The 23716-nt window shown below is 34.8% G+C and overlaps 1 protein-coding gene across 8 annotated transcripts; it reads right to left on the reverse strand.

Moving 5' to 3' along the window:
* Positions 1 to 1240: 1240 nt before the first annotated feature.
* On the reverse strand, positions 1241 to 9370 carry LOC104610179 (SUN domain-containing protein 4-like). 8 transcript variants are annotated; one of them, XM_010276686.3, is made up of 6 exons: positions 8976 to 9370; positions 8735 to 8807; positions 7959 to 8144; positions 6265 to 7547; positions 6088 to 6173; positions 1241 to 1501 (listed from the first exon to the last, which is right to left on the reverse strand). In XM_010276686.3, the coding sequence occupies exons 3-6, from the start codon at positions 8116 to 8118 to the stop codon at positions 1273 to 1275; spliced, it is 1758 nt and encodes a 585-aa protein (XP_010274988.1). In that variant the 5' UTR covers positions 8119 to 8144; positions 8735 to 8807; positions 8976 to 9370; the 3' UTR covers positions 1241 to 1272. The 8 variants fall into 8 exon arrangements, with proteins under 8 accessions (XP_010274988.1, XP_088744020.1, XP_088744021.1 ...); XM_088887894.1 differs by having other exon boundaries at positions 8760 to 8807; positions 8976 to 9289; XM_088887895.1 differs by having other exon boundaries at positions 8760 to 8807; positions 8946 to 9289.
* Between the last annotated feature and the right edge of the window lie 14346 nt (positions 9371 to 23716).

A 23716-nucleotide genomic window follows, 5' to 3' on the forward strand; every position in this document is an offset into this window, starting at 1 on the left:
TAAATACTATTATGTTTTCTACCCTTAGGTTAAATTCAAAGATAGGCAATTTCGATTAAGAAAAAGTCTAGAAATATGAGACCCTACTGGCAATTTTAGTAGCAAAATCTGGAGATTAGAAGATGGCAGAGAAATCATCTAGGAAAGTGCAAAAAACATGAAAAGAACACATTTTTTTTGGGTGAACGTGCCTATAATCTCTTTCAAAATTTAAAGTTTTAATTACATATTTATATATTCTAAAATATATAAGATAAAACATCCCATATTTTTCAAAATCTGTAATTCACATATTACACATTTATTGTGAATAACTCAATTATTTTTCCATATTTCACATACCATCCAATAAAGTTTTGTTCAAAAAACGAAAAAAAAAAAAGAAAAAACGGTTTTGCTTCTAGTCTGAATTCCTAAACACGTTTTTCTTTCTGCCTTCATAATAGTAATGGGTCAAATTGAAATAGGGCAATTTCAGTCAAGAAAAAATCTAAAAATCTGTGACACGGCACTTTTAAGAGCAAATTTTGGAGAAGAATAGAAGATGACAAAGAAATCATCTAGAAATCCAAAAAACATTTTTTTTGTGAGCATGCCTATTTGCATAATTTAAAGTTTTAATTGCATGTATATACTCTAAAATATATAAAATAAAACATCCCATATTCTTTAAAATCTGTAATTCACATACTACACATTTATTATGAATAACCCAATTATATTTCCATATTTCACATGTCACTCAATCAAGTTTTGTTCAAAAATAAATAAATAAACAAAAAAAGCATATTATGCATGCCCTTACTAATTAATTTTGTTAGGAAAAATATTCTTTCAGAATACGGTTTCCTAAACAATCTTCAAATCAACTGGAGAAAAATCATAAAACCTGCTCATTTGCCTCGGGTCCCCAAAACCATCAATGGTCCTGGGTTCCCACACCCACATGCTCTCTTTGTTTTCTGTTTATGCTTGTAATGGATGCATATTGCTCCTCCCATTTTTACACTAATTTTATAGTTAAAAAAAAAAAGAACCAGTGAACATTCATGCCCATTTAATCCACAACTTTTTTTAAATTTTTTGTGATAATATGAAAACATGAAAAACATTATATGCACAACAGTTTTCCAAAAACTAAACTTCTATTTGTGATTATTACAGAAATCAGATTGGTTCAGATTTATCACCAGGGAAATCAAAAGCTTGAAACCGTAGAATGGGTTAAATCTCATAGTAATAGTAAGACAAGTAAATCAATATATATTATGATTATAAAAGGATGATAATAATTATGATACTACAGCTCAACAGTAAGACAAGCCAGGAAGAGCTTGTCCTACAAAGTTTCCCGGATTTCTCTATTCTACTCAAACTCAGCACAAAATTTATAAACAACTTCACAAATGCTAAGGAACCAAAAATGAAGCTTGTAACAAAAACAAGGATGCCCTTATTCTCCATGTATATTTGATTCTGCCGCACCCTTTCAACCTCCGATCTGCAAAACAATGACACCTTTTAATCCTCTTAAAACAGTATCAAACAGAACCATGAATAGCCGAAACAGGTAAAATAAGCAATGGCATTATTATTAACGTGCATTTTCATTTGAGATCCGTCAATATTATTGAGCATTGGTTTGACATCTAGAATTCCACCAAGGGAGGAAAAAAATAAAGAAAGGGGTCATTGAGGATAGGTATTGTCTACCCATCCCAAGACCCAAATGAAAGAAAAAAACAAAATCAATCTAAGAGAAGAATGATTAGACTAGCGCACTAACCAGAGCAGGGTTATAAATTACCAAAAAAATACTCATTTCACTTGCTTGGATCTATCATCTGTCACTTATGACGACCTAATTAACATATCGCAAATCTCTCTTTTCACCATTATCTGAATCATCTAGTTGGAGTTTATCACCCCCAAGGTCTTAGTTAAAATATCACCATGTTTTGTGGCAAAGGATCACAAACTCTAAACGGTATGATAGCATGACAAACCAAGGCAAACAGTGTTGAGTGGAAGCAGGAGAAATGAGATGCCAACATCAGGAATTGAAGCCTTGTGCGTTTATCTGGGTTCTATGTTGCAGTTTCCATGAATACAATCTAAATATATTTTTCTCTCCTAAAATATTTTCCCTAGTATCTGATTATAATGTAGTTATTTCAGGTGCTTCTTGTTGTTAATATTTTATGGATAACAAAAAGGGTTTATTGATAAAAAAGGAGAACAAAGGAGAGATCCAACAGGCAGACTCATTATCATCATCACCCAAGACTAATCCCACCAATATGGGATCAGCTACATGAATTCTGTTTCGCCATTCCATTCTAGTTAATGCCATATCCATTGTTAAATTATTGGTGCTCAAATCATTTCTTACCACTTCTAGCCATGTCTTTTCTGGTCTAACACCTAATCCCTCTAGCGCCTGGGCTAAGGCGCAAGGTGCACCAGGCGTGCGCCTTTTGAATGGGCTGCGCCTAGGACCTGGGCGAGGCGCCTACCCTAAAACGCACCTTGTCTGTGCACCTAGGGCCTAGGCACGCCTTTTTCATTGCATGCAGTAATAACCATACTAAAACAATGTCAAAAAGAAGTTCAAATCATGAGAGATCATATATGATGATAAATGCCATCTCCACTTGTCTATCACAATTCCTATGTGCTGAACTCCAATCTAGGGAATCTTGTCACAGTTGCACCAAAAGGAGTGACCATGGGCTGGATGGGCCAGGCATTATGGACCAGGCTGGAAATAATCATCCTTAAGCAGCACTGGGAGGGTTGTTAAATCATACAGGTGGAACAGTTCACCCACCCTACTACTAGCAAGCACAATTCCTGTTTGGTCTGCTCTATGACTGAGAGAAACCATTCTTAAAACACTAGAGATTCACATACTATGGTTTCCAAGTCACAAACTTCTTTGATGACCTAAATGCTAATAACAAAAATCAGAAACTCGATCTAACTACCAGCACTAACAAAACCATCCTCCCCATAAGATGTTTCAAAATCCTTCACATCCTTATTATAAAAATTAGCATTTCTATCCTAATCCATAGACTTAGTGGAAAAAAAAAAAAGAAAAATCAACAGGTTATGTTATTATGCTTATCATTCAATGGCTTCCACATAAACCATCTTTTACAAACTTGTACCATGTTTGCTCCAGTGTAAGCATCAATTTTAACTTACTTTTCTCTTCTGCCAGAACTAGCAGCTTCCTTCACCATCAATTTCTGAAACTTCTGAAGAAAAACCAAGAATGTTAACATGATTTTCCTTGTTTTCAAATGTTTCCAAGTGTTTCTCACACACACTACTTTTTTTATCAGCAACACAAAAGATTTCATTAATTAGACAAAACCAGGTCACAACAAGAAGTTGTGAAAATAAAAACCAGCTTTAGAAGCTGGTCCAAACCAAGATTACATTTGAGACCAAAACATGTGTGTTCTATGAACCCCTTGTTTGGCTAAGCTATCTGCCAAACTGTTGGCAGTTCTCATCACCCATCTCACTCAGACTGACATGTCCTCTGATAGCGATTTAAATCTCCTGAATTCATTCCTCAAATGCCATGTCACCTGCTCCCCCTTATGCAGAAATTTTACCACAGTTTTCGAGTCTCCCTCAATAATCAGTCTACTAATACCCCATTCTTTTGCCTTCTCAACCCCATACACTGCAGCCAAGAGCTCTGACCTTGCCACATCACCTTGGCTCCACAGGACTGGAGTATAAAGCAAGTATGTTCCCATCTTCATCCCTAATTGCCATCTCCCCCCCTACCTGAAGGGCCTGGATCATCCAAACAGATCCCACCAAAGCTCAGTTTTTTCCATCCATTTATTGGGGGAGACCATGTCTCAACAGATTTCTGTCTTGTAGATGAGGACACAACAATAACACCCCAAGCTCTGAAAAAATCTTCAATCTTGAAGTCTGAAAACACCCCAAGGCTTCCTTGCTTCTTTCCTTTTCTTCAAATATTCTTGCATTTCTTTCCTCCCAAGAATTCCAAAGTAATGCTGTTCTAGTGTTCCTCATAATACTCACTCCATGAGATCACAACTCTAGTGCAAAAGAGAAGACCTCTCCGTTGCTTGTCTCCAAACTGATGTCTTTGCAAAGCTAATGGGGAGAGCCATTATCACGTACTAATCTCTTGTTCTTTGGCTGCAGCTATTTGGGGAAAGGTTTTCTCCTTTCTCTAGGTGTAGGTGGATCTTGCCTTAGGAGCTAAACAGGCTTTTTGACCCTTCCATGTTTATATGGCCCAAGAGAAGGGGGAGAGTTCTTTGGAGGTGTACAAGGATGGCCCTGGTTTGGACTATTTTAAAGAAATGCTAGAATCTTACTAGAGAAACTGCTAATCAAAAAGTAAAGAAAAGAAAAAGGAAAAATCTTACTAGAGAAAGAAAGAAATGAGGAAGCAGGGATGGAGTGTTTAGTGACAAAGGGTGATACATTAGGTTAAAACTTTGGACAATTTCTCACATTTCTCATTTTATGATATTTGTAGGAATTGGGGCTTAGTGGTAAAAAGTTCTTCAAAGAAGGAAAAGATTACTTCCCCTTTGGTCACCCACTGAAGAAGGTTTTATTAAACTAAACTTTGATAGGAGCAATCAGGGTAACCCAGGTCCATCGGGTGTAAGGAGTGTGTTCAAGAATAAAGAAGGAAATATTGTTATGTTTTCCTTAAGACCAGCCAATGTGGGGGACTCGATTAAACTCTTGTTGTACTCCAAGGGGTACACAGGTACAGCTAGCAGACAGTTGATCTTTAACAAATTGGTCATTGAAGGGGATCCTAAGCTGGTGGTAGGATGGTTCAATGGACCTGGATGCAGCAATATGGACTTATAGGGATGAAATCAAGAGATTCCAATACGACTCCAAGAATTCAATGGGAAAGAGGAACAACTAATGGGATGCAGATGCTTTAGCAAACCAAGGGTTTAATAGGGATCATTCTGGGCTCACTTGTAATTTGAATTATTTTCACCTCTTCTAGGGTCTCTTGTAATGTTTGCTGATACTAGTCATAGAAGCACAATGAAAGACATCAGAAAAGAATACTTCAAGAATATAATGGAAAATATTCTGGTTATGGATTCTTGTCTCTCTACAAATGGCCGTACTCTACTTTTTCTGCTTTTCTCTTTTTCCCTCTTCTAATTCCTTCCCTTTTTGTGAAGTTTCTTCAAGGTGCAGGCAAATATGCCCTTAACCTGAAGGTATGCTGCACCAGCAGCATGCCACATAAAATATTGGTCCATAAACTCAACAAAGCCCAGTCCAACAACTTACATTAGATGACTTATCTCAATTCAACTGAACAAAACCTTATTTCAGCAAGATGTAGCCTATGTCATAGTCCATTTGATCACACCCTTCTTAATTCTATGTAAGTTATTGTAAGGAACTTTCAAACTAATCAAGCAAGATGCTATGTCTATTTATCAAATTCCCATCACATGCCCATTAGAGCACAAATTACATCTTGCACAGTTCAAATATTTGGTATGGTTGTTTATGCAACTATTGGATCTTGACATAACCCATCTTCTTCCAGAAGCTGTATTGCAGCAGGAGAGGTGGATGGATGGAAGATAAAGGAAATCATTTTCATGTTGTCATGGTATCAGTTATAAGCAAAATCAGACTAGATTCAAATCTTAGAAGCACAGAATTTCCTTCTTGAAATATGCATCTAGTTTCAAGTGGGGTTTCCCAACTACTTGATACAGTGAATACAAACCCCATATTTTGCATTGCACATCTATGTTTTCCATCTGTCTGCAATGCAACAAGAGCTAGCATTTTTTCATGGCTAAATATAATTAAAAATTTTCACAACTTTAACTTTCATCGCATAACCTGAATATCATATGCATATTATAATAATAATATACTCAAATGTATTTTTGTCAAGGGTTAATGCACAATTTTCTGATAAAAAAGGGGTTAATGCACAACTAATCCAGCATAAACTCAAAATAAAGGAATGCAATAAAATGTAAATATAAAAGAAAAAAATATATATGTTTAAGGACTAAATTCAACCTGAGAATTGCATTATCTCTGAGTAGATTATCTAGTTGCAAGGAAACAAGGGATTTCCAAGTAAGGAGGTCACCAACATCATTGGCCTGCAAGGAGATTTAGATATTAGAGAATAAATTGATGGAGTTGATAACAATAAAGCAAATCAACAAAAAATTAAAATAATAGATCACATACAATGACCTCCTTGCTGTCAAAAAGTTCCTTAATATCCACTTTTACTTTCTCCAAAAGTGCATCTTTCTCTGCAAATTCATTGTCAAATTCCTTGAAAATGCTGCCATATCTGGAGTTCAATTCCTCCAGGTAACGCTCCAAAACTGAAGAACTTAAATCCAGTGACTGTATTTTTTTCATCAGTATCTTAAGAACAGTATCGCCAGGCATTCTTCCCAGCTGCTGAGGTCGCATTCCTTTGATTGGGTCAGGAATATTTGTTTTTGGAACTTCACGTCTTGAGTTGGAGTTTTCAAGTCCAGATTCAGAGTCAATTTCTGTAATAAGATTTTGATAAGCATCCTCACTCTCTATGGGCTCTGCTTGAGGGGGTGTTGGCTTCTGCTCAGCAGTTGGTTCATCAGATCCCAATATATTTTCTTGAACAGAAATCAAATCCTCCAGCATGCGCTCAACAGCATCCACTCCATACACTTCCACAAAACTCAATGTGCAGTAGAATTCTGAACCATAGTGGCTAAGGAGATTCAGCTTGAGATATCTCACCCATTTTGGCTCTTGAAGAGCAAACCTCTGTGCATGTTTCACGTTTCCAGCAGTGAAATTCCCAAGTTTGTCCCAGCTGTCTGTTGGATAAGCCAAACTGCCTAGCAGTTCAAAATCCTTCAAGTTGGACGAGTGGTGCTCAAAGTTTGCTATTTCAATTGTATCCACTAATGTTTCTTCTGAAAGTTCTATGACAACAAATTTCTCTTCAGCTGAACATGGATTTCGGAGGTACTTGTCCTTATCCCTGCACAAGATGTTAGAGGCTCCTTTTGCTTCCTTATTAAAAGCCAATACTTTTGCTCCCTTTGAAGCAGAAGCATAATTATATTCTGTCCAACCAGTTTCCACTCTGTGTATCACATTGCCAGACTGGCCAGACACAGGTTTTCCTTTAGGATTGATTGCTTTGCTTTTGAATTCATCAAGACCAAGAGGTGCAGTACGACCTAACCTGTCACTCTTTGCAGTATCCTTTTCTAGCTTTGCCCCCAAACAAGAGGTTCTCACATCTGCTTGTTCTTTGACAGCTGACAGATAATTTAGTTTTCCTTCACTAGCCTGTGATTCACAATTACTGAGCTTGGTCTCAGCACCAGAAGTGTATGACCTCTGATCAGAAGGCCTGGAACTAGCTTCTGCAGATGGAAGTTCAACTCCACAATCAGACCCTTTACTCAGTCCCAGCTTAGCTTCTTCAAGCCAAGCTGATTCATCAACTGGCATTCCTGATTCATCTACATTATTACAAATAGTTGAGAATGTCAACCAGTTAATAAGAAAATCTTTGAATATATGAAAATTCTAAATTATAACACCAAATCTACTGCCGGAATAACACCAAATACTTAAAGTTCAACCAAGATGAAAAATGGGAAAGAGTTAATTTGAGGATATAAATTTCCTAAACAAACACATTGCATATTACATCTATTACCGCATTGCATTAAGTAGATTATCTAATCACCCACACAAGGAAAAATGATGGAAACTAATATAATAAAAGCAAGTGATGAAGAAAATTTGCAACTCTTGGTTTTGGCAAATCTAGTTTGATGCAACTTCAGTGCATGCATTCAAAAATTAAAAAAGGGGTAGTCACCAGTAAAGATTTTGGTAAAGGGGAAGAAAGCAATTACCGAGCTTACCTCTATACCCATCACTGCGACTAATCCAGAAGTTTAAGAGGAACACAAGAGCCCATAGAGCAGCAAGCAGAGACAGAGACACCTTGAAAAACCGTTTCCTTCCAGTAATGGCATTCTCCAAAGCTCTTCTCCGAAGAAGAGCTCTACGTGACCTCTGCATCGTACATTAATCCAATCCACAATGGACTGTAAACCACCAGAAACGGAAAGACAAAAGAATTAGAAACCCATTTACCAACCGATGCACTTGCTCCTGCTCTGCATAGTAAAAGAAATCACAAATTCAAAAACCATAAAAAGAAAACAAAAAAGACAAATGGATTCCAATTCAAGCTCCAATCGTGTCCAAATCGATGTGTCATAATGGTTGTTACAGGAAAATTCATCTTGGCATTCAAGAAATATCACCTTTACTCACAAGAAACACGACAGCCGACCAAGATGGATGGCGAAATGACTCGAAATAGCCTAAGCCTTCAGGTGAATTAGAAGAGAAGAAACAACGAAAGAATACCCAATACCCTTTTCTTTTTCTATACTAGTTTCATTATCTAGAATAAAAGCGCCTCTTATTTTCTCTTTATGCCATAAAGTCAAAGAACCTTTCCTTTATGGCATTATCGCAGCGAATAAATATATTATGTCCTTCTATCTTCAAAATCTCAATCCAAAACCCAGATACTAAGCTTATTAACTCATCATTTGAAACAAATCCATGAAAAGAAAACCCAAGTTTAACAAAAACAGAATTACAGAAAGACACCATCTACGGTTACCTCAATAGCTGAGATGAAATCTTGCCTGCAAGATCGACCGAAAGCAGATCTCACCACAAGGTCTCAAAAATATCTAAAACAAGGAAACAGGAACCATAATCAGATCACAAGAAACAAAGAACTTGAACGAAAGCCTTCACCGGTATCTTAAAACTGGGATGAGATTGAAATTAAAATCGAATTAAATAAACAGAAAACGAGAAGTCAATACAGAGGAAACACGATCGACGATCCGCAATACCTCTCGGACCACAAAGATCGCCTGCCAATCACGAGATCTTCGGCCCAATTCAAGTCTTCGTGACGATTTCGGGACGAGAAAACGAGAGGTGGAGGGATCCGAAATTCCGAAGGCTTAAAGAATAAATTTTGAAATCTTACCGATAATTAAAACGAAAAAAATCCATATTTTAATGTGTTGTCGTGCCGATGTATTTATTCACTTTTTTTATTTATTATTTCTTGAGATAGGATTGTTTCATAACGGCTTTATATGTCTTTGTTTGCGCCGAATGTCTGAAATCTCTCTCGCACTCTCCATTAAATTCAAAATCTGTGTTCTAACTTCTAAGTTAATAAGTAATTTAGGTGTTTGGTTGTAGTGTAATTTTATTTGCACTGGTATAAAAGTATAGGAGTGCAAATGAAATAAATGCAATTGTTTAATTTTATTTTGAGTTTTACTTAATTCTTCTTCATGTCTTAATAACAAAAATAGGTCGGTCAGAATGTACATTAAAATCATTTGTACCGTCATAATTTTGTATGAGTACAAATTTATTTACATTTCAATCAAACACAGCCTTAGGATTTTTCACTAAATGTAAAAAGGTTAAAAATTATATAATTTTTGCTTTTGCCTCCACCTGGAGCCAGATCTTCAGAGTTCAGTTCAGAGTAGTGTCTGGAGTCCGAACCTAGCTTTCTATAACTGATGATGTAATTAAGGAACTAAAGGCTCCAAAGTACAATTCATGTACCGCTGGATTCGGATCTAAATGCTCCGAAAAAATTACAAATCAGATTTCGTAGCGTGTTGGACCTGTTGGTCATTGTGGAGCTAATTTCGTGTAAAATCCGGCTATTAACTCGTCGTGCCCACGGCAAACTTTTCTAATCAGGGAGCATGTATATGGACGACACAAGGCGTCCTCGTAGGCGTTTCGTGCGGGGAAAGATTTTTTTTGGGTAAACCGAAACCTCTCCTGAAGTTTGGCACCTCTCTGAACTTTTTGTGGAGATAGTGTATATCTTTTTGTTATAATACTGTTATGAGGGGTTTTAGCAATTTACCCAACGAAAATCTCCCTATAGCTTTAAAAAAGCTGCAGCTACTTTCCCTTTTAGGAAAATGTTGGTATAATGCATTATTCTTTTTTTTAAGTATCAATTTTACCTTTAGGAATCAGAACTGAAATCATCTATTTCTAACGCCTAATTGGTTCAATCAGGAATTAGAATTAGATTCCAATTGTTGTCGTTTGGTTCATTTGGACTTGGAATTTGAATCAATTATTAGTTTATTTGTTATTTTATTATTACTTTATTAATATTTTATAAATATATCACTTTTATTTTATTATTATTTTATTAATGCTCTGTTATTGTTGTTTATTATTTTAAAATTAATTTATTACTATTTAATAAATAATATGTTATTTTATTATTACTTTAATTATAATATATTAATATTTTGTTTATAGTTAATTATTATTATGATTATTATTAAATAAATAATATCTTTGCCTTCCATTACCAATACATTAATATTTTATTGTAGTACTATTATTTTATTAATATTTTACTAATATTTTTTATTATTTTAATTATTAATATATTCTTATTGTATTATTATTATCTTAATATTACTTTAATTATATTGTATTGATATTTTATTTATACTTTATTACTATTAAATTTAATAATTGATATCATTGTTCGTTATAATTAATTTACCAATATTTTATTATAGTATTATTATTTTATTATTATTTTACTAATATAAGTTAATGGTTTATTAATATTTATTTATTATTATTAGGGAAAATTCTTGATCAGTACCCTATACTTTGGCTCGAGTGACAATTTGGTCCCCGAACTTTAAAATGCAATAATCCAGTACCTGAACTTTCGAAATGCGACAATCTAGTACCTACTGTTAATGGACTGTTAGTTATGTATATCACATGACCTCATGTGTGATTTAAGACTTTTGAAAATGTCAAAATTTCCCTTGAAAATAAAACACACTGTTCATCATGTCAAAATTTCCCTTGCAAAGTTGTTGCAAGTCTTTGCCAATAACAAAAAATTCCAGGTTTTATACAACTTATTTTTATTTATTTTTTAACTTAACACGGTAATATTTTATTCCTACAGGTAAAAGAGAGGAGAAGAACTGGAAGCTTTGTCTTGATACTTGAGAGAGAGAGAGAGAGATCAGTGATGGTGGCGAGAGACTTTTCTCTTTTTCCGTTTTTCAGATAAGATAATTACGAAACTTTTCTCCCATAAATTGCTTTGGTTTTGGTCTGAAGATGATGAAATATTCAGAGGAGAAGAAAGACAAAAGTGTTGTCACAAGGATGAAAAACTTGACGGTTGGTTCTGATTTTAGTTGATGGTTGATAAATAAAATTAGATGACACTTGAAGGGCATTTGTGTCTTTTCACATGCCACTTAACGACTGGTTAATGGTAGGTACTAAATTGTTGTGTTTCGAAAGTTTGGGTACTAGATTGTCGCATTTTAAAGTTCGGGGACCAAATTGTCACTCAAGCCAAAGCACATAGTACTGATCAAGCATTTTCCCTTATTATTATCTTATTATTAATTTAATAATATTTATTATTTTATTAATATCAAGGTTTGGGGGTTTTTCTCATGAGTTCTTTTTCTTTACATCTTGATAGACTCTACAATGGGTATCCCATTCCCCCAAGAATGAGAATCGAAATCCCATTCCTGCCAAACAAACGGTAGGAATTGGAATGGGTTATTCCAATTCTGATTCCAAGCACTTATTCCTGGAACCCAAACGGACCCTAAAACAGTTTCTTGGTCAAACTGAAAAGAATAAAGTAGTTTTACTTTGTAAAATTGTACACTAGATGAAATATAGAAGGGCAAATTTGACATTTTAAAGTATGTAGAAAGATGCCTTAACAAGTAGTAAGGGAAACTTGGTAAATTCTACTTCTTCATTACTGGAACAATAACCAAAGTAAGGTAATTGCAAGCTTTTTTCAAAACTATAGAGGAGGCTTTTAATAAAATGAAACCTTAGGGGAGGATTTTATGATTGTCAGAAAGAGGTTTTTATATTTTACTTTTTTTTTTAATTTTTAAGCCTAAGGGAAATCCATCCAAGTCAAAAGATTACATCTTAGCATAAACTAATTTAAGGATTTCTTTAAATTGCTTAAATATCACTAATTTTGAGAAAGTCAAGAAAAGGTATGATTGCATTAGGGGAGAGAACATAAAGAAAGCCAATTACCCATTGTTGTTTTTTCTTTCTTTCTTTGAAATAAACTATACAATACTAGAAGGAGGGCTGCTCCAAAAAATTTGCATACTAGACGTAGTTTTCATTTCCTGAGAAAACTACCCAATTACCCAATTTGCATATTAAAGTTCTTAGGAATATAGTAGAACTTAATATTTACAAAAGAAAAAAAAAAGGTCTTAAGAGTTAAAATGTCATCAATCCACTTAATGACAGTCCAAGGAAGGGGGGAGAGCCAAGATTCAAAAAATCTATAATATTCTTGGCATTTGAAAGGACTAATATCGAAGTCTAGGTGTGAGATTTAACCACTTCCAAGGCTAACCATATAGCAAAAAGCCCCGCTTCCATTGACAAAATCGGGCCCATAAACTTACCACCTACAACTAGAAGAAAAGATTTTGTATTATTAAATGCACATAAACCACAAAGAGATTCCCCACCCCTTGATTATTCCACCATCACATTTTATAATGGTTTCAAAAGCATCCAAAGATGGCAGGCTATAAGGGCAATCCAAATGATCAGAAACATTCTAAAAATTAGAAATGATGTCATCAAAATTAATACTCAGCTCCAAAAAAAGTCCTCCTAGAGAGGTTAAGGACCTAATAAATTGAATGATTTAAATTTTTAAAAACCATACCATTTACGGGACAACCAGATATAATACAAAGGAATGGCAAACCAAGATAGCAAGGGGTCTAATTGGTCAAACAACTTGACATTGTCAAAAAGAAACTTCATGAAAGATGAGATAGAATCAAAAAGGCTATTACTAACACATAATCCCCACAGGGAAGCAAATATGATGGCTCGAGCAGAAGGATAAAGACAAAAACAACACCCTCCTATCAGACAAAACTTATTTTGTGGCTATAAAGTCCTAGGACAATTTCCATAAAAAAAATTAAATTTAGGAGGAACTTTCAGCTTCCATATTCTTTTCCTTGTCAACAGCACCCTCCTATCCAGGGAAGAGTTTTGAAAAGGCCAAAGCAAGTTGTAATAGATTTTAATTGAAAATGACCCATTTTGGGCAGGTACCTAGATGAATTTATCCTCTTGAAGAGAGTGGGGCATTGGGGTCTCTAGAATCACATCCACTTCCCTTGGGTTAAAGAGGTTAGAAAGTCCTGGAGCATTCGAAAATCTTAAGTCACGAATAAGGTCTATGACAAGGATCTTTTGATCATCATAATTGGGGGAAACTATTGGGGTTCTAAACGCTCTCTGATCTCTAATTCACGGTAAGTTCCAAACATTTAGATTAGAAGATCTACTCACATGAACTCCCAAATTGCGAGCAAGGGATCAAAGAGACTTGAAAATGATTTTCAAAAAATGAGACACTGACACTGGTATCTTGGAGGGAATTAGCTCATTGTTTGTGAGGTATTTACTCCTCAGAAGAGACACACAGAGTGAGTTGGCTCTTTTAGAAACCTCCAAGCTATTTTGATTAGGAGAGCTTGGTTTAACAAAACTAAATTCTTGAAACCCAGGCCGCCTCTCTTTTCGGGAGTAGTAAGCTTCTACCAACTAGACCATTTGAGACTAGACCTATTGGAAGAGCCTTGCCACCAAAAGGACCTTTGGAATTTCTCCAAATTTTGCAAAGTTTTCTAGAACTAAGCTACACTCATATAGTACACATGGATCAACTGTAGAGTGGATTGGACTAAAACCTGCCTACCCTCATAAGAGAAGCATGAAGCTTTCTAGAGTTGAATTTTGCCTTTAACTTTGTCTAAATGAAGTCCAAGGACTCCCTTCTCTTCTTCCTCCAAAGCAAAGGGACCCCTCAAGTATTTGGCATCTCTTAGCAGGGGGCCATTCTAAGTTTCCTGCTAATCATTTACTAGCCTGGCCTTTAAGGGGAATAGAAATTATTAAACCAAATCCTAGACTACTGAAAATTTATCTATAAGCCATACAATGATTGAAAGTTATTTAAAATTTCCAAGAAATCTACAACAACCTCCCAATTAGCCCTACCAAAGAGGAGAACATCATCAACAGACAATAAATGGGAAATTTCTAGAGCATCTCTAGCAATTTTGATCCCTTTGGCTTTACCCTCAAAATTAGCTCATTGTATCAACCTAGTCAACCCCTCAATGGCCAACACAAACATATATGGGGAGAGGGAATAACTCTATCTAAGACCCTTAGTAGATTCAAATGACCTTCAAGGACCCCATTGATGAGGATGGAGTAAGTGGAGGTGGAGCTACATTGTTTGACAAGATCAATCAAATCACTACAAAAACCCAAGGCTTCTAAAATAGTCAGTAGGTAATCCCACTCTAGAGTGTCATAAGCCTTAGAAATGTCAAGCTTAATCGCCATATGACCCCTTGTCTTCCTTTTCTTTTTAGCAAAGTAAATGAGTTCCTAAGCTATTATGATATTATCATGAATTTGCCTATTGGGAACAAACACACTCTAGAAGTTAGAGATGCACTTCTGAAGCAAAGGCTTTAGACGATCGGTAAGGATTTTGGACATGATTTTATACAGAACATTACAAAGATTAATGGGCCGGAAGTCCTTGATCCTGTGAGGGTCCTTAGCCTTTGGAATGAGGGTTTGAAAGGTGTGGTTAATCTCAGCTAAAAAATTTTTGTTTTGGGAAAGCTCACAGACCATCTGGTACAAGTTTTGAACCATATCATCCCAAAACTTTTGGAAGACTATAGCAAGAACCCCATCAGGCCCCAAAGCCTTTAAAGCACCTAAGGAGTTGAACACTGACCTTACTTCTTCAATAGTAGGGGGTTCTAGAGGCTTCTTGATATCTTCTTCAGAGACAACTCTTTCAAAAAATCAGGGGTAGAGCAAACTCAGCTTCCCTTGTCGAGGTAAAAAGCTCCTTATAGTATTCCACAAAAGCCTTCGAGATATGTTCTCGATCAATTATCCAAGATCCATCCTCCACTTTGATCCTGTCTATACTATTTCTTTGTCTCCGAAACAATGCTTCATTAGGAAAGAAAGAGGTATTCTAATCACCCTTTGCTAACCAAAGTTGTTGGGATCTCTATCAAAAACAGGACTCTTGTTGGGATAAGAGTTTGGCTCTAATCTGGACTAGAGATCTCAATTAGTATGTGATTTCAACTGTATCTTCCATTTGCTCCAATTTAATAATAGCCCCATTCACTTGATCCACCTTTTTATCTATGTGATGAAAGGAGTTCCAATTCCATTTTCTTAAGTTATGTTTACCCGATTTAACTTCACAACAACCCTGTGGCTAGAATGGCCTCTAACTGGGGAACTCCACTCCTCCTTAATAATTTGGGCACATTCCTCCTCTTCAATCCAAGTTTCAATAAACCTGAAGGGTTAGGGTCTCCTTAGGGGTTCAGAATTAAGAGTAAGAATGATAGGCTTATGATTAGAACCCCACCTTAGGCAAACATAGCCATAAATATTCCGAAATTTTCTTAAGACCTCCATAGATAGAAAAATTCTGTCTAATTTTTTCTCTACCCTTGCTAAACCTTGTTGCCCATTGGTCCAATTTTCTGTCCCCCGTAAATGGAGATCTCTTAAAGTTGTCTTTCTAAGAGGAATTTTGGAAAACAATTCTCAAATTTCTATTCTTATAATAATTTGACTGGTTTGGTCTAGAAAAGTCCTCCTCTACTATTCCATCAAAACCAAGAGCTAATGGATTTACAAAAAGATTCCCAAAAATTCAGTTTATTCCTTTATGAGATTCAACATATAAGAAACAAACATAACAATTCATGGAAACATGAAGAAAATTTATGGAGATCAAAATAAACATACTTGAGGCTTGAACATCCACCTTCAGGGGGAATAACACAATAATTATGATACTTAAGTTTTCTTCCAATCAATTTAACTCTATCTTCAAAAACTTTAGTTTCTAAAAGAAATAAAAAATATAGGGCTTTGTGCTTGATAAAAGTAACAATATTCTGAAAAAAAAAAAAAAAAGATTTCCTAGCTACCCCTCCACAGTTCCAATCAAAAAAGGACAAAGCAGTGTGCATATTATGGAAAGGAAGGTTTTGAAAGATACCAACCTGACTCTCCTCAGAGTTACCATCCGAATCTTCCTGCACCTGAGGCTCTGAAGTACCTCGAGGTTGACTACTTCCTTGCCCTAGTTCCCTAATCCGAATGCCTTGATTTCTAGTTGAGAAGGCCACACATTTATCATTAATATCCTCATGGAAGATTGGGTTTTTCCCATGCCTGTTAGTCTTTCCCATTATGTTTGCAGAAGAAGCCTCCCCTTTAAAATTAGTATGAGCCCTTTTGGGTTCATGTCTTGAATGACCTAAACCCACACCCGAAAAACCACTACCCAGATTCAGGGAAGGCCTGTTACCACTCGGACCTGGATCCAAAACACTTGAGGGGGATCCAAGAGCATACTTTCGAAGAGATTCTAGAATATGGCAGGCTGGCATCAGTAAATCCTTGGTAACCTGGTTAGCAAATCTTTCGCCACCATTTTGAGCTTGATGCTCTTTGATGCTATCATGAGAATGTACCAACTCTTGCATTGCCCTTTCCCCACTGTTCCCACCCATTCCCGAGGAACTACATGTCTCCCAACTCTGTCTACTCTCTAACTGTTGTTGGCTAGAGCTTGGAGCAGAATGGGGAACAAGCTTGCGCCCACGTTGTTCCTCAAGATAGCCTCGAAGCGAGGGTAGATACAACTCCTCTCTAAACTGATTTTCCACCCTGAGCGACAGGCCAAAGTGGTTCATAGGATGGTTAGCAAGTAACGAATTAGGGTTAGATGGCAAGTAGAACTGTCGAGAACAACAGCAGTAACCATGGCCTAGATGGCTGCAAATGAAATAGGCACTAGGAAGATTTCCATACTGGTAAACAACCCAGATTCGAGAGGTTATAAATCCTCCAACTTTCAAAGGATGTTTAATTACCACTTTTAAACGGATAAAAGAACCTAACGACTCAGATTGCCTACAAGCTAAGAAAGGCGAACCAATTCTTTGTGCAATGTTATCCTACACAAGTTTGAATGGAAGGTTATGAACTTGATGCCAAACTTTAGCTCAGCTTAGGATCCATTGACGTTGGGTTCTACCTTCCTACCACTCAACCAGGTTTTACCATTGGTCATAAGTGATCCAAGGACCTTTGTTTCTTATGTTATCTAGGTCCTGCTAATAATGGAATGGGAACCTAAAGTATTCCCTATTGAGAGATTGGACTTGTTACCACTCAAGCCCTAACTACCATTGACTTTATTTGTTCTCTCTTGAAGGGGGATCGCAGTTCTAGGGAAAATCCTATTGGGTCAAGTTGTGTACTCTTATTAAAACATTATTAAAAGTAAAACATTGGGTCAAGTATTGATCGAAAGCCGTCGGAAATACTAGTTAAAAATAAATTATTGTTATTTTTGTAATGTAAAATATTATTAAAAGTGGTATATAAAATATAAATAATTATTAATTATTTAAAAAATTAAAAATATAAAACAATTATGTATTCTTAAAAATTAGTATTTTATTATGAGCTCAATTAGTCTTGCAAGCCACTAAAGCTAGGTATTGTGAAGCTTGAACTCAGTAGGACCAACTACTCAACTCGAACTCAATTACTTCAAGCTGAGTTCAAGTATTTAGGAAACTGAGACCAAATGGCTCACAAGTGGGCTCAACTCGCTCACACCCCTAAATCTACCATTTTTGCTCATCCCTTGTAATAGGAAGGTCATTTACTAAAGAACCCCGTATAGTTTCATGGATTTACTAAAATTTACCCTATACTTTGTGTTTTACTAAAACATCTCCTATAGTTTGTAATCAATTTACTTAATTGACCTTCCATTAGATGATAATGGAAAATGAAAATTTTGACCTAATGGCAATTTGAATAAATTTAATTAAACAAAAAAATTAAAATACCATTTTTACCCCAAATAAGATACCAACAACCACTATTTGACTATATTTGGTCAATTTTATTTTTTGTGTTAGGAATTATTAGAAATAATTTTGAAATAAATAATCATAGGCCATATTACTATTTTCAAATGTTAAAATAAATAATTTTTAGTGAAAGGTCGATTAAGTAAAAAAGGTTGCAAACTCTGAGTGTGAAAACTATAATATACCATATAGGTCTAAGTAAATCTATAAACTATAATGGTATTCTAATAAATGACCCAAAACACACAACATAGCTCAGACTAAATAGATCCGGGAAGGGTGGGATACTCTCCAATCTCCATGGCAAAGAATCATCGAATCATGTTGAGATTGAGATAGAGGCTTTTCGGCAACTTCCTGGATGGAGATGGACCCATAACCTAATGAATGGAGGGACCCGCACACTATAAAGAGTTTGTCTAGTCCATTTCAAAATTCAATTTGTTAGTTCATACGAATCCATACCTTTCTAATGTTGACCCGAGTAAGCCTTTACTTTTCCGTTGGGATCATTAGCAAGCGTAGGTAGTTGACCCGACCCGTTGAATACGATATGCTGCCTCCAATCCCAAATCCCAACTCAACTCAGTTGAGATTTTCTGCCAATAAAGCACGTTCCAACTCTTTACCAATTAAATCTTATCATAAGATTGGGTCCTATCATAAAAGTGGATCCGCCATGTGCAGTGTAAAATCATATAGGTGAAGGGTTGGAACGTGTTTGGTTGGCAGGTGATCCGACTCCGAATCTCTATTTTATTGGCAGGTGATCGGGAGTTCTACTTTTATGATGGATTTTAGTTTTATAGTGAAATAAATGGTGTTAGATCAAATTAATAGAGGGTTGGAATGGCTTTCCCTATGGGCGGAGCTGGGGGGATCGAGGGGAGCCATGGTTTTCCCTATGGTTCAAAAAATCTTCATAATAATACAGTTTTTTATGTAAAATTTTCTCTTTCCATTGTCCACTTTAATGGTTGGCCCCCCTATGGGTCTATCTATATTTCATTTAGGTTTTGGTCCCCCTTATAAAAATTTCCTGGCTCTGCCCCTATTTCCACATTTCTACTCATGAGACATGACAGTTGTGCATTGGAAATATTTCCTTTGTCATTCATAGGGAGATATTCCCAATACACGGTGGTGGTGTTGATGTTGTCCGATCCGAGGTGTTCCAAACTACATACATAATGAGATAGTCCTATAAATTGGATGAGGCCAAGGTGGAAGAACGAAATAACGTACTGAAATCTACAACTAGGAGAAAAGTCAGAGGGCTCGAGGAATTATTCCTCGGGTAGGTACTCTAACACTCAAGTCAATTGAATAGAGAAGAAAGTAGTCGGGTCGAGCAAGTGAGAATAGTGTTGGTCTGAGTAAAAAAGATGGTGCAAAGATATTCTCATAATATGTTTTTTTTTCAAAAATCTCTTATATCGAGCGAAAATTACCTATTTATAGTTAGATATCCATGTTCTAAGTGGATAATATTTCTAGGGTTATCGGGATGAGATCGTATGTCAAGATCTTCAAGATGTCTCCTCTTCCCCGGCGGAGTCCGTTTCCTCATCCATATAGGATACTTTTTAGTTGTAATCATTCATTATACATGATGCCGACATGACTAGAGAGAGAATGGCCGCAGAAGTTGTAACTTGACATCCTTATCCAATTCAATTATGACCCGAATACTGTATGGGTATGGATATGAGAACGACGAAATCCGAAAATGTTTCGAGCGAGCGGTGCAATAAACACATAATTCGAAAAAGACATCAAATTGGATGTTGATGGGAAAAGCGCGTACTTTCGGCTTCAAATTTCTGACACGTTGAGGGCATCCTCTCACACTATAATGAAGAAGGAGAATGAGCATGATGATTACCACGTGGCAGCATAAAAAACAGGCTGTGCAGTGAAGTGTCCGTTGTAAGGAGTATGGAGGGCGCCTACGTTGGTCTCATGATGGCCCCCACCCCACCGCTCCTTCCCCGAAAGTGAGGTTCTTGTACGGTGACAACAACTCGTCCTCAATGGCAAAAGAAGAAGGAAATTTGAGTTCAGTCAACTTGAGAGATTTTATTAGATTTTTGAATGTTTAGGCTGCGTTTGGTTTGAAGGAAAATGTACGAAAAGAAGGGAAAAGTAAGAAAAACCAATACATAAATGTGTTTTCCTACCTTTTTCTTTCTTTCCCTACATTTTTCTTCAAACCAAACACAACCTTAATGTACTAGTGTAAGAAACCATTTGCTCTAAATTTTCATATTTTTAAAAGGAATTTTAGTTGATAAGAACAACTAATATTGGCTAGTAATAAAAATAACATATTTATATAATAATTAGTGGGGACCCGTATGATACATGGGATTTGTTAAACTATAGATAAACAATAGAAACATGTAAGAGTATATAATTGTTTTATATAACTAGTAATTAAGAACATGCATTGCACATGAAAATTTTTTCTTCATATTAATTACTTGAATTTCAGATAATCATAGTTAAGATAGAAATTAAAAATTAAGAAAAGTGACAATATGATTAAAAATAAACCTAAATGCTCCTAGCAAATAACAATTGTTATTATTAAATTTTGTATTGCATTTTTGTCTTAAATAAAAATAAATTTTATTCTAACAATTATTTTTATTTAATATGATGAATATATAACATCATAAATGTTCTCAAATGTTTTTGAAAAAATTCTGTACATTTTTATTTTTGGTGTTTTATCTTTTTTTTTAAATATTTATTATTCAATTATGACATCATGGGTTTCTTTGAAAATTTGAATCATTGACCCACCATCTAGATAAGAAAATAACTTTACTTTTGAATTAGTTTTAAATTAGGGAAAATTATAATTGGAGTTGGTTGTACATTTAAAATTAGGCTATAAGTTGATCCATGAACCAACAAAACTTTAACAACCGACTCTACATTTCAAATTATAAAAACCTCGCCATGTCATCAAAGGTTTATGTGATTGTTGCCAACATGTGACTCTTAATCCATTTTGGACACAACAAAAAGCGTATCCCTCAGACTCTTACTCTCATATTCATCTTTATCTACTCAACGACTGTGTAATTTGAACATAAATAAAAATGGTTTTTGGTTTCTGTATTTACGTTCTTTATATCAATTTCTCTCATTCTCTCTCTATCTATCATTCTCCCTTAATTTCTCTCATTCTCATTCTTGGTCGACCTCTCATTTTCCCTTAATTTATATCGTTCTCCCATAGTTTCTCTCTTGCTCCCTCTTTTGTTCTTTTTTTTTTAATTTTCTTACACACTTATATGATATTAATCAAATCATATAAAAGAACATGAGACCAACTTGGTATGGTTAAAAGATCATTATACCAATTTGATAAAAATTCACAAGAAACTCTTGCTATGAAATTTACACCAATTGGAGAATGATAGAGATTGGGGGAGAAGGAGATATTGACCAAGAGGGAGAGTGAGGGAGAAGAATGAGAGAGATTGAGAGAATGATAGAGAGAGATGTTTTGGTTTGGCTACAAACCGAAGTTGAGAGAGCAGGAGAGATAGAGGGAGTGGGAGATCGAGAGGTGACTATGAGAGTGAGAGATAAGGGAGGGAGATCGAGAGATAGAGGGAGTGGGAGAGAAACTAAAAACCTATTTTTGGTATAGGCTTTTTGTTGTGTCCAACATGGACTAAGAGTCTCATGTTTGCAACAACCACATAAGCCTCCGATGACATAGTGGGGATTTTTATAATTTGAAATGTAGAGTTGGTTGATAGAGTTTTGTTGGTTTTTGGACCAACCTGCAACCTAATTTTAAATGTACAACCGACTTTGACTATACTCTTTTCCTTTAAATTATATATTTCATTTACATTATATAAAATGTTTTTTACTTATCACACTTAATTTTTGTTTGTCTATGGTATCATGACTCAAACCACTAACCCACCATCTAAAAAGAAATAGTTTGATTTCTAGGTTGACATTAAATTTTGTATTACATTTCCATCATTGATAAAATTATTTCTTATATATAAAACTTATTTTTGTTAAATATAATGAATTCATAATATTAGAGATGTACCAAATATTTTATTTTTTATAAATATATAACATTAGATATGTGCCTAAATTTTTCTCTATCTTTGTTTTTTTTTTTATTTTTGTGATTCTTTATATTTTCTATTATTAAAAATTTTATTATTTGACTATGACATCATTTCATTTCTAGGTAGATTTTAAATTTGGCATTCCATTTTCATCATTAATAAAAAATACTTCTTAAATTTTATAGTTATTTATTTTAATTTTTTATTATTTAATTATGGAATTACTTACTAGTCCATTTGACCCCAAATGGTTTAATTGCTTGCCCACCACCGAGAGGGAAGAAAATGGTTTGGTTTTCAAATTAATTTCCAAAATATTTATTTTTATATTATTAAAAATAATATTGTGGATTTAATTACAAGAATTTAATGATGACAAAAAATATATCTTAAATATTTGATTTAATGAGAGAGAATAGGAAAATATATTTATTTCAAATTGGTTTTAAATTTTACATTCAATTCCATCATTAATAAAAACACTTCTTATTTATCATACTTATTATTGTTTAATATGTATGTTAAAAATGTCCCAATTTTTTTTTAATTTCTATTTTTTTCATTTGATATATTTCTAAAGCTTGTTTGATCCAAAATGATTTAATTTCTTACCACCACCTAGATGAAAACACTATTTTTGCTAGGTAGATTTTTAAAGTAAAAGCTTTTATGTTATTGGAATTATTAATTTATTAAGTATAGATTTAATTAATAGAACTTAATGATGAGAATAAACAAAAATGGCTTAAAATTTATTAAGTATGGATTCAATGAACACGAGTGCAAGTTAATAACTTAAATATAGGATTTAATGAGAGAATTGAATGCATTGAATATCTTAAAATTACCTCATTTCAACTCATTTAATATCAAGAACCGATTACCCAATTTTCCCTCATTTTTTATCAATAAATTTAAATATAGAGGGGTAAATTATGTCCTTAGAAAATTCTAAAAATATTCTTCAGGTCATTCGTGCTTTTTAAAGTAGTATAGATAATTAATAATCATTTATATTTTATATAGTACTTTTAATAATTTTTTACAATACAAAAATAACAATAATTAATTTCAGATAGGGTTATTTATCAAATTCAGGGATAGCAATTTTCCCCATTTCCCTTGACCCCCAGGGGGATCTACCTTGAACCTGAATGGGACGAGGATGGCGACGATTCCCCTCCTGAGAATGAAAATGGGGAAATTTTCATCCCCGTTGGTGGGGACGGGGAGAGCACTCCCTGCCCTCCGTGGACCCTAATCCCCGCTAATATATATGTATATATACGCATACATTTATATATGTATATATGTACACATATGTCTATATGTTAATATTTTTAAAAATATTGTTGAATATGTTTGAATCTTTTCTAATATGATTGTAAATTTTAATTATTTTATTTTTTA

Source organism: Nelumbo nucifera, chromosome 5 (genome assembly GCF_055504915.1).
Source record: "Nelumbo nucifera cultivar China Antique chromosome 5, China Antique-T2T, whole genome shotgun sequence".
In the NCBI taxonomy this organism is placed as follows: domain Eukaryota; kingdom Viridiplantae; phylum Streptophyta; class Magnoliopsida; order Proteales; family Nelumbonaceae; genus Nelumbo; species Nelumbo nucifera.